The sequence below is a fragment of the Malaclemys terrapin genome, chromosome 5 (assembly GCF_027887155.1).
Source record: "Malaclemys terrapin pileata isolate rMalTer1 chromosome 5, rMalTer1.hap1, whole genome shotgun sequence".
NCBI classification, from domain to species: domain Eukaryota; kingdom Metazoa; phylum Chordata; order Testudines; family Emydidae; genus Malaclemys; species Malaclemys terrapin.
Window position 1 is genome coordinate 112,708,038 of NC_071509.1, and position 12,641 is coordinate 112,720,678.

The 12,641-nt window shown below is 38.4% G+C and overlaps 1 protein-coding gene across 2 annotated transcripts in view; it reads left to right on the forward strand.

Annotated features, from left to right (window-relative positions):
• Positions 1 to 12,386, forward strand: part of AIMP1 (aminoacyl tRNA synthetase complex interacting multifunctional protein 1) — a 64,582-nt gene extending 52,196 nt beyond the window's left edge. For both annotated transcript variants that reach the window (XM_054029547.1, XM_054029548.1), the window contains one exon: positions 12,128 to 12,386. In XM_054029547.1, the coding sequence (XP_053885522.1) occupies positions 12,128 to 12,294 (167 nt within the window). In that variant the 3' untranslated portion in view covers positions 12,295 to 12,386. The remainder of the gene's footprint in view (positions 1 to 12,127) is intronic.
• The last annotated feature ends 255 nt before the right edge of the window (positions 12,387 to 12,641 follow it).

Here is a 12,641-nt window from a genome sequence, read left to right on the forward strand (position 1 = left end):
CCAGACGGGCAGGAGAAATAGCAGCTCTCATGGCTCATCCACCATATACGATATTTTTTAAAGACAAGGTTACCCTCAGATTGCATCCCAAATTTCTTCCAAAGGTTCACTCATCATTCCATATTAATGAATCCATACACCTTCCGACTTTTTTCCCGAAACCACATGCAAACTCCTTTGAAGCCTCAATGCATACACTAGATGTTCGCAGAGCCTTGTCATTCTATTTGGATAGAACCAAACCCTTTAGAACCTCCTCTAGACTTTTTGTCTCTGTTGCAGAGCGCTCCAAGGGCATGCCTATTTCTACCCAGAGACTCTCGAACTGGATCTCCCAGTGTATCCGACTGTGCTATCAGATGAAAGGGGTTGCACCTCCAGATGGCATTAGAACACACTCCACTAGATCTCTGGCTGCCTCCATCGCGTTCTTACGCAAAGTCCCCTTGGCTGACATTTGTAAAGCAGCCACCTGGTCATCTGACCATACTTTTGTTAAACACTATGCCCTTATTCAAGGCCCTTTATCTGACATACGCTTGGGCAGGGCGGTACTCTCGACGGCGTTCCTACCAGATCCGAAGTCCCTACCTCCTTAAGATACACTGCTTTTAAGTCACCTGTAGTGGAGCACCCACAGGGACATCTCTCGAAGAAGAAGAGGAGGTTACTCACCCTGTGCAGTAACTGACGTTCTTCGAGATGAGTGTCCCTGTGGGTGCTCCACTACCCACCCTCCTCCCCTCTACTTCGGAGTTGGGGGGCCTCCGTGGTAGAGAAGGAACTGAGGAGACCGGCCACGCATGCGTTCTATTACCCTAGAGTCACAGCGGGGGGGCAGATTCTGAGCATGCATGGCCGCTATGAGTACTGCTGCAAAAATCTCCGGGCGAAGGCGCAGGGACGCACCAACACCTGTAGTGGAGCACCCACAGGGACACTCATCTCGAAGAACGTCAGTTACTGCACAGGGTGAGTAACCTCCTCATCTCTCAGTTGGAGCTGATTATACAACAAGTATTATAAATTGAGTTAAATTTCTAATTTAAATTACAGGCATTTGTAATATTTATGTGAAGAATTCATATTTTTATAAGAATTCGCTAGAATTCTGTGAATACGTAGCATAAAGAAGGATTAAAATATCTAACTGAAAGCCAAAAATTGGGGATTGTGGGAGAAATAATAGCTGTCATACCTAACACACAGTGCATTTTCATCAATAGCTCTCTTTATGAATGTGGTCATTTTCAATATTTTCATTTTGCAAATGGAGGCGTGGAGGCATAGACAGGCTAAGTGACTTGCCCAAGGTCACATAATAGGTCAGCACCAGACTTAGTAATAGAACCAAGGTTTCCTGACTTCGAATTCTGCATCCTTCACCTCATAAATATATGCACAATGTTTTCTGGGAAACATCTATTTCTGTACTGACAGCCCAGTATGGTGTAGTTATTATCTTCTAGTTGCTCACAGATAAAAATCACACAAGTAGTGGTACTGAATGTTTCTCCACCCAGATGTCTCATCACAATTCTGTCAGACCCACCACCTGAAGATGAGAGGGATAGTCAGTTTCCACTTCTTTTCTGGGCCTCTCTTGACTCTATCAACCAAAATGCCAATTTATTGTTTGTGGTGGTGGAGCTTATAACCTCTGTCAGTGGTTCTCAAACTTTTGTACTGGTGACCCCTTTCACATAGCAAGCCTCTGAATGCGACCCCCCCCCTTATAAATTAAAAACGCTTTTTAATATATTTAACACCATTATAAATGCGGGAGGCAAAGCGGGGTTTGGGGTGGAGGCTAACAGCTCGCAAGCCCCCTGTAATAACCTTGCATGGTTATGTCATGGGTTCAGCTGAACCCCAGACTGGCAGTGATGAGCTCCACAGTTAATTATCGATTCCCAGAGCCATCCACTGTCAAGCACAAGTTGTCATCTTCTGAAAATGATCATCCAGATAGATGTGGTGTGTATGTGTCAATACTGTCTGATTCCTTCCTACAATAACTGTTGCTTAAAATTGGGTTGCTGTGTGTGGGAAATACTGTGTTTTATCTCCCAAATAGATGAAATGCATTAAGACTTAGCTGCTGTGCTTTATTGCTGTAATTCAGAATGTATTAAAAATAATATCCTGTTTAAAGAGGAAATAAGTATTGCAGCATTTTTTCTTTTAGTTTTATATATTTAAAATATACCATTTTATTGCTTAAAATATATCACATGCACTGTAGATTTCCTACAGTGTGAATTAAAGTCCAGAAATCTCCAATAATAAAAATGACTTTTGTCTTCACTGTTTCTTTTACCTTATAGTATTGATCAGCTGCACCCCAAATCTGCTGTTCAAGTGTTTTGTATTTGAAGGGTGAAGAATTTCTAAAGAAAATGGTTACATAGCAGTCTCAAAATATAAACAGAGCTAGTCATTACAAATATATCAGAAGAGAGATGCACGCTTACGTACCATGAAAAATACTTCATAACCTTAAACCAAATTAACTCATTAGTAAATGCCAAAACTGGAAAGAAAACAAAGTTGCCATATATTAATCACTTTTTATTTTATCAACAAAATAAGCAGCCAGTTATTTTGTGAAACCAAGGAAATCCCTCAGATGAAACATCTTAAGTCACATTCTTTTTTTCAGATCTTGGATACCTCTTGCTTTGACATTTTCCCAGTGTGGTGTAGCTGGCACTCTGCTGATTCATTTTATTGGAAAATGTGCTATTTAATTATGGCAGTCTATTTAACAGGCAGACTTGAAGAGTGCAAAACACTGAAATTATCTGTCTTAAAAAAAAAAAAAAAAAAAAAAAGCTGCTGTGAGAAACACATTGTTGTGAATAGAGAACATATATGTGTTCTTTATTACTCATCGCTTCCAAAAAATGTTCACACTCCCTTATGCTATCAGTTCTAATGGACATGCAGTGGGTAGCACAAGCTGCAGAATAAGCTTTGCTAGTGTGAAAATCGTAGTGACCGCATCATGAGGGTCAGCCTTGACTTGCTCTTTCTCTTAAGCATATTTTATGCTGAGTCCAAACCCAAAAATCGGGTGTTCATGCATATTGATATTCTATTGACATAGTCCCTTTCTGGAAAGCTGTATTATAAATTAAATGTGATATGATAGTTCTAAACCTCGGGCCTGCAGCCTATGATAGAAAGCTTTATATGTTTTACAACAGCTTCCTTCTGATAGGAAGCCATGTGTCTACAAAGGTAGTAAGGGCCAGGGAGGCGGAAAGTTAGAAGAACCCTGCCAACCCAGTTGTAAATGGTGCCCCTTCGTTGGCCTTACATCCTGCAACAGTTTTTTTTTGTCCTTCACTATCATCAACATTTGTTTGGTAAAAGAATGGTAGATTGAACCAAAATACAAAAGTAAAAATTTCTGGGGCACACAGAAGTGTGATTCTTGTGACCTTTTTTTCCCATTCTTAATCCACCCAAATCCTATGCATGTAAATGTTTTCCATCCCCAATGTTAAATTATAGAAATACTGGTTCACATACTATGAATCAGAATTGTAGTTGGAAATACATGGATGTTATGGCTGGTAATTTCTTCCATGGGCTACCTTGGAGACTATCTCTAACTTTAAAGAGATTTTAAAATCATATCTTTCTAAACTGCCCCTCCTACAGATTAACCTTAGTGAGAATGTGATCCTACCAATGTCCTTTGTGAGCTGTGTATTAGACTGTTAGCTATCTCTTAAGAACAGTGATCAAAACAGTAAACATTTAACCTGGAACTGTCCCATGTTGTGGCTTCTTGTGAAAGCTACTTAAAGTAGTGATTTTATTTTTTTAAATCAGGTGGGTGAAGTGTCTCCCTTGGGTTGACTCCTGCATTAGCTGCATTATCTTTATTACCCATTGTTTCCAAAAAATTTCAAATTCCCTTATGCTTGTGGTAATCCTGCTGACAGCTTTGAGGGGTCAGCCTTGACTTGCTCTTTGTCATGTAATATTTTATGTCGAGTCCAAACTCGTAAATCAAAAATAATTTATCAGAACTGACATTTGAAAATGAGGAAAATGATCACAGAGCTATGGAGCTCTGTTACATTGCATCCTGTCTGTTCGTTCACACCAAGCCACCTGCCTAATGGGGCACTTCTGTAGCAAAACAGTTAGAATTACTTTTAAGGAAACCTTCAATCCATCATTAGATTTCCAAAAGTCTTTTCCTAGTGAGAATCAGCTATGTCCGCCTTTGTTATAAAATTGTTCCCAGGTGTTGGTGCATATTGATATTCCATTGACCATTCTGTTTCACAAAAGCTGAATTATAAATTAAATGTAGTATGAAAGTTGTACGTTAGAACTAAACCTATGGCCTGCAGTCTATTATAGAGCGTTTGGTATGCTTTACAACTAATTCCTTCTGATAGGAAGCCAGAGACATCTGGGGAGCTTCGATAATGCCAAATGAAGATTTTTTACAACCATTTTATTTAAAAAAAAATTGACTTCTGGAGATATACATTTTAGCTAAAGAATATGGCAACTACTCCCTAAAGCACCAATGAGGGGGGAAAAAAATGTTCAGAAAAACTGGTAGCTACAAGACAAAGCCAATAACTGTTTTTGTGGATAACACCATTCATTCTTAACAACACAAAATAGACATTCTAGAATAGAACCAATCATTACATATGAAAACATACAAAACAGATAAATAAATATGAGGAAAGGCTAGAGCAAGCCAACTTGATATAAAAGATATTCTTTTGATAGTTGTGAAGGAAACACTTCTACATGACAGTCAGTTTTTGGCAGGAATCAAGTGTATTTATAAATCGCAATAAGGTAATTGGTATAAAGCAGCACACAAGATGAAAGGAATCATGCATTCATACAGTATAAATAGACTAAAATTTTGATGGATATTATCAATGTTTATTTTTAAGCTTTTTTTCTATTTTTATCGATTTTAAATTTTCAGTTTTGCAAAATGGTGTTTTTAAGCTTTCAGATTTTGTCCATTTAAATTTTCACAGTTGTGGGAGATTATGTGGGATCAGACTGTAAGGGGGGGGAGGGGTCAGACAATAATTATTTAATGACAGCATATGTTAAGATTTAAAAAGTTTAAGCTTTATAACCATTAAAACATAAATTGTCTACATATCATGTCAACAAAGTCTGTGTCCTCAAATCAAATTCAAGTTCTCAAGCAGCATTTTTCTTGCTTTGCCTACCTATAAATTTCAAACATCATCAATGGAAATATTTTTTTCCTCAGTTTGTATGTATTGTGAAATTGACATTTATCATTAAAAAGTCTAATCCTTCCAAGCCTAAGTGTAAATAATATATAGCGTGGAAGGTTCGTTTTATTGTTTAAGAGTAAATAACTTGCAAGACTTCATATAAAATTTAAATGCAAAACAGATGTAATTTAGTACATTTCACTAGGTTCATTTTTAGGGATGAGGAAGTAGGACAGGGGAGAGAGTGCTGATTTAATCACAGTAAAAAAAAATACCTGTGAAACGCACAAAGACAGGCATGTACATTATCCCCAGCCTTCTGCAGGGCAAGTTACTTTATTACTGATCCTGCCTACCATGATGAAAGGTTTGTTCTGAATCATTAGGTAAGTCTGATTCAGTGAGGGCAAGTCTGCACTACAAAATTAAGTCGACCTAAGTTATGTCAACATACAGCCACCACAGTAATTAAATCGCTTTTGCATGTTCACACTACACTCCTTGTGTTGTCAGTATACATCCTCCCCAGGAGCGCTTGCTCTGATTCAACTGTCAGTGTGGGACAATGTAGGATGGCTTCTGAAAGGCAGCAACAATCGATGTAAGCAGCATGGTGTCTATACTGACGCTGTGTCGGCCTAACTACATCCACCTAATCACTTCGCCCCTTGCAGAAGTGAAGTTATTAAGTCGGTGTAGTGGGTGAGTTACATAGGTGGGAGCTACGTTTTAGTGTAGATGTTAGTTAGGTCGACGTAAGCAGCCTTACATTGACTTAACTCTGTAATGTAGACCAGGCCTGAGAGCCTGACATTATCATACCAGCTTTTCTCCCCATTGTCTTTAGCCACCAAAGTTTTAATCTGCCAGAACCCTGATGACTGGTGAACAGTCTTATCAGAGTTGTTTCTAATGGCCCATTGACTGAGGCACTGTCCTAACTTTTGGGTCACATTGTTAGCAGTGGCTAAACAAATTACCAGATGTTGGAGGCTAATTATTCAGACTGTCATATATTTGTGTATACAGTTTTGACTGCCTCTTTTGTGCTAAAACAGGGATCGGCAACCTTTGGCATGCGGCCCGCCAGGGTAAGCCCCCTGGCGGGTCGGGCTGGTTTGTTTACCGATCGCAGCTCCCACTGGCTGCTGTTCGCCGCTCTAGGCCAATGGGGGCTGCGGGAGCGGCGCGGGATGTGCTGGCCGCTGCTTCCCGCAGCCCCCTTTGGCCTGGAACGGCGAACTGCGGCCAGTGGGAGCCGCGATAGGCTGAACCTGCGGATGTGGCAGGTAAACAAACTGGCCCAGCCCACCAGGGGGCTTATCCTGGCGTGCCGCGTGCCAAACGTTGCCGATCCCTGTGCTAAAAAAATTCAGTCAGGTTCAACCATTACTAGATTTTAATTTCTCAAGCAGTGAAGGGCTGGTCCTTTGAGTCCTCTAGTCCAGTGGCTCTCAACCTTTCCAGAGTACTGTACCCATTACAGGAGTCTGATTTGTCTTGCATACCCAAGTTTCACTTCACTTAAAAACTACTTGCTTACAAAATCAGGCATAAAAATACAAAAGTGTCACAGCACACTATTACTGAAAAATTGCTTACTTTCTCATATTTACCATATAATTATAAAATAAATCAATTGGAATATAAATATTGTACTTACATTTCAGTGCATAGTATATGAACAGTATAAACAAGTCATATGAAACTTTAGTTTATACTGACTTTGCTAGTGCTTTTTATGTAGCCTGTTTATAAAACTAGGCAAATATCTAGATGAGTTGATGTACCCCCTGGAAGACCTCTGCGTATCCCTAGGAGTACACATACGTGTGGTGGAGAACCACTGCACTCACTGGTCATTAGAAAATTGCTTACATTGTGTTTGGTTATTCTTATGCAGTGTTCAATCTTTGATCATTCTAAATGAGTGCTCGGGATTATTCAGCAGTTGATTGCTTTGTCTTTATCAACGTGATAGTTGCTTGTACATGTGTGGCTGTTTCAGACATCAATTAATTCCTGATGGATTTCACTATTTTTAAGAAGGTTCCCTAACCCAGTGTCATCTTGCATTATTGATAAAATCAGCACTGAATACTTTGCTGTTTTAAATTCATTGTCTAATGGCAATAATTAGCATCTGTTCAAAACTGTAATTTACACATAATGTATGGGCTGAACCTAAATTTTAAAGACTGTCTTTATAACCTAAAATGTGAAGGTTGCCCAGGGCTGCCCAGAGGATTCAGGGGCCTGGGGCAAAGCAATTTCGTGGGCCCCTTCCATTAAAAAAAGTTGCAATACTATAGAATACTATATTCTTGTGCGGCCCTGAGGTTGCCAATTGTTAGTCACTCAGATTAAAAAAAAAAAAAACCAAGTTTATATAATTTATCTCCTAATTTATGTCCAAGCAATTAAGTGATTTTGCAGATTTTCTTGTACTCTTTTTTCAAACCTCAACCGTTTTTGAAATGAAATATCTTGATTTTGGAAATAAATGTATATTGAGATATTCAAAAGCTGACTAGAAGATTTAAACTTAGTTCCCATTAAAATTAATGGGAGATGTCTCCTACTTGGCTTTTGTATACCCAAAATCTCAAGGTTGGCTTAGTTGCTGCTTTCTTAAAAGCAAAGCTAACCAAGCAGTTCAACAATAGCAGTATCAGGAATATGAAAGTCACGTTATTTATTTCAAATTCAGTTTAATTTCCAAGACTAGTAATAATAATTTTAAACACCAATAGATTTTAAGTGAGTAATTTAAACCACGAACATTCAGTTTGAGTCACTGAAATTAAAATAGAAAGGACAGCTGGGTCTGATTTTAATTTGAAGACTGAAAGCTTGTGTAGCAGCAGCGGCAACAACAGAGAAGCAACCCCAAAGCAGACCCAGCTGTCCCAAGTCAAGCAGAGTGGACTCATGTTTAAAAATAACAGACTGATACTGCATATGGTGAAGGGGAGTTTTTTGGGAGGGCACTGGGTAACTTTCCATGTTCATTTTAGTTGTCATGAACATTAGCCATTTCCGATTTAACGTTTACAACTTACAATTTTTTTTCCTCTGCAGAAACTGGAGAATTTCCTCAAATTCCTCCCTTTCTGTATTTTTAGAGAATATCTTGCTAAGGGACATTGGGCTATGCAGTTGCTATTAACAACTGTAATTAAATTTTACTTCACAAAAATGAGAAAGAAGTCTTACACCTTTCATACCCAAAACCACAAGAAATTGCAACTTTGAAAGGGGTCTTTTTCATATTAAGAACTTCATAAAGTTTACATTCTACTTTAGTGAAATCACCTGCTTGATGAAGGTCATACCAAATGATTCCACACACATACAGACACTCCCTTCTCCTCCACCCCACTTCACAGACACAGTCATTTTTAATAGTTACACAATTTGCAGTAAAATCCTCCCTTCTCTGTAACAGTACAATAGAAGCTTTAAAAAAAGGGATGGAGAAATGCTGCCGCAACCACAAATTTGTCACTTGAGATTTATGGTTAAAATACTAATTTTGGTCTAAAAATGGTTCATGTTTCAATTGATGGTTAACCAGTTACAAGAGAAATTCAGATTATTCTAAACCTGCTGTGCAGTGGATAGTCTGTATAAACAACTTCCTTTAATCAAAACTTTGGTATATGGATGCTTTCCACTTTTTGCTCAGCTACCTCTCCCAGTGATAAGAAACTAACACCAGCTGTTAAGCTCTATCTTCAGTCCTACATTTTTTTTTCCCCAGTGGTAAACTAATGTATATTTCTGTTAAATTGCTTCGAGGTACTGAATCACATTTTCCTTACCTTCTTTGTACCTAGGTGCTGTGATGATGGCAGCATTATAAAATCCTAAGATTCTAATGCAAATCACTAAACTGTGGTGGGATGGAAAGATCTATCCAGCACAATTACAGTGCATAGTCAACTGGCTTCTCTTTTGTGGTAGTGTTGCCTAGTAAACAGAACACTCAACTGGCAATCAGAAGCCCTTGATTTTGTTCCCGGCTCTGCCACTCGCTGCTGGGTGATCTTGGGCAAGTTAAATTCATTTTATGTACCTCAGTTTCCCTATCTCTGCATAAATTGGGGGTAATGATACAGACTGCTTTCTAAAGAGCACTAGGTGGCATTATTATTTTTATCTTAGGTTTTTAATACTTTGATAGTACTTGTACAGTTTGATACATTTCATTTGGTTCTTTGGCAGATTCAGCATGTTTCACATCCATGAGAAGAGAGTGGGAAAATCATTGTGACCATAATTTTACTCCATTTTATTTTTAGATATCCTTTTAGAGGATTATTTGTCTTATGAGAGAAAGGGATACAAAGCGGCAGAGTACGGGAGAGGCTCTGGTAATGTTTAAAAGTGGTGCCTGTGCTAATCTAATACAAGCTCACCACAGATCCCACAAGAGCTCAACTTGGGATTCCAAAGATACCCTTAATAAGATCCAGAAAGTGTTTGTGTAATAAAAGTCAGATTTTAGTTTATCCTTGAAAAATTCATTTGCTTTTCGTAATATTTGGGCAGGGGGGGAAAAAGGTAGATTTCACCTTCTGAACAGTACAATTGTTTAGTAGCTATTCTGCTTAATAACTGTTAGTTGGTATATATCCATTTTGGTATAAAGGAATGACTTTTTGTGAATTTAGTACAGGACAGTGTTCTAGATTTTTTTTTTTTTTTTTAAAGCATATAATTAGTTCTGCAAGTGTTAAGACATTGATGTAATTAAGTGCTCCATTTGTGAGAAATAATTTCTTACTGGTGCATTGAATCTTGGCATTGTCACAGGCCAACCTATTCAACAGAGAAGTTGGCCTGCAGTGGAAGCCCATTGGGGGGGTGGGGGGGAAAGCTATGGAAATTAGAGTCAGAGCCAGGCTGAAGTAACTTTTCTTTAGAACTATCAGCAAGGGTACACAAGCTGAGCACCCAGTTTTCTGAAGTGTCTAAATGACAAAAATTAGCTGGCAGAGTTGGAATGGCAGCTGTCCACTCATCCATTTGAGGACAATAGCTTGTTTTTTCCCTTCCTTATGCATTTTGGGGCCCTCTATTATTCTTCTCTTGCTTAATGACTGTTCCTCATATAAGCCAGTAAGAACCTTATTTCACGTGCAAGATAATTGTGTTTGCCTTTATCTCACCATTACAACAAAGTAGTATGTAGCTGTTATTGGCTAATGTTAAGAATAGACCTCTTGGTTAACCAGTCAAGGAAGAGAACCTCATTGCTTAGGACATCTTCCTGACTGAATTTGTTGAAGTCTTTCTCAAGAGCCTGATTCCCCACCTCCCACACTAAAGTGTTCTTCCTGGGCTGGCAAGGACTGAGTAGAAGGGATGGAATGAGAACATGAAAATGCTTATCACTGAAGTATGCTACCACAGAGAACATAGGAGTTTCCCCTTAAGGAGAGCACAGCTTGTTGATGAGTCATGTTGCTTCCAAGCACACTAGCTATTGTGCTACCTTTTGGGGATATAATTTTTTCCCCATAAAGTATATATGTGCTGTGATTTTTGAAACATAACATTTTAATTGTATGTGCAATAATTGGGCTGAATTGAGACTCTTAGCAAGTTGAAATATTGACAGTGAAATGGCATTAATTCCCCTGGAGGCTATTTATTATTAAACTGGGCCCTAACCCAGTGGAAATGTTTATAATTTCCCTTGTGCTCTTCAGTCTACTAACATGAATCTCATAAAAAGGGTTAAAAACACCCCAAGGCATTGTGGCTAAATGACGGAGTCTTGTTTTACTTTAGGAGATCTGAAATCCATTTGGTCTTTGCAAAGGAAAATAAATGGTACAACGAATTGATTGTCATGCTTTATTTATATCATGAAAGATGATGTTGGCATGGAGCAGTTCATTCAGTATAAATCGTTTTTAAACTGGCAACAGAGGAATTTATTCCGGTTAATTTTTTGGTTTCCTTGTCATTTTTTAAATGGACAGGCAAGAAATGCAAACAGGAGGAATATTTTGGAACAGGTATAACATTTATTTTTTTTTGTTCCACTATTCATCCTTTAGCTGTTTGCAGCATTTCCACAAAAGTAGGTGAAAAAAAGCTAGTTAGGTACTTCCATGGCCCCCTTTATCAAACAATCTTTAATTATTTATCCTCACAACACCTATGTGAGAGTACTGTTTCCCCATTTTACAGATGGGGAAAAGAGAGGAGGCATAAAGATGTGACTTGTCCAAGGACACACAGGAAGTCTGTAGCAGAGAAGTGAATTGAACATGGGTCTCTCAAGTCCCAGGATAGCACTCTAATTACAGGACCATCTTTCTCTCACCCTCCAGAGTTGTCGATTGGCTGGGCGCCTTTCACATTTACTCAGCACAGATTTCATATGCCTACACTGTCTAAAACAAACATATAAAACTTCACTGCCCAGTGCTGTAGATGAGCCTAAGCCTGCCTGGACAATATGTTCCTATGTTCAATATTTACTTTGTGTTTCTGACATATCTCAAAATCATTAAATAAAAACTTTTTCCCCATTTTTCCTTTGTAATCCCAATGCTGACACAATGTTACCTCCTTGTGATTATGTATTCTAGCTAGCTATGTAAAATTTTCTTCTCTAGGGACCTACAGTACTATCAAGTAAGGATCGGAAAGTACCCAACCCAAAAAATACAATTAAGATTTATGATCTTGACAATTTTCACTCTGAGGCTTGATAAAGTGACAATTTTTTGGCAGCCAGTATCACTTGGAACAAATTCTCAAAGGAAAATGTTACTACACTCTCTCACATGTACATACAGCCCATACTCTTCCTTTTGTTTCATGTCTGCTACTTGTTTTTTTTTTTTATTTATTTATTTAAACAGGAGAACCTGAGAAGGAACTTAATCCCAAGAAGAAGATCTGGGAGCAGATTCAACCTGACCTTCATACTAATGACCAATGCATTGCTACATACAAAGGAGTTCCATTTGAAGTGAAGGGGAAGGGGGTCTGCAGGGCTCAGACCATGGCAAGCAATGGAATCAAATAAATAAAGCCAATTACTGAGAAACTGTTCAGAGGCTTAAATGGAAAGCAGTGCAAGCACAATAAAGACATGAATATATATACCCCTCCCCCCAAGGCATGACTGATTTATTTTTCTTTTATCTCTTCTTCTCCAAATGTATGAATGTGTGACTGACATTTTCAAAATACTCATTCACCTTGTTCACTTTGCAGATTAGACTAATTAAATAATGTGCACAGTTGTTAACTAGGTAGATTAAATGTTTGAGCCTTTTTCAATGGAATAAGGGGTGCAGATCCTGAGGATATTTGGGCTTAGTTTAGAAAGGGATGGAGAAGTACTCTACACTCTAAACCAGTGGTTCTCAA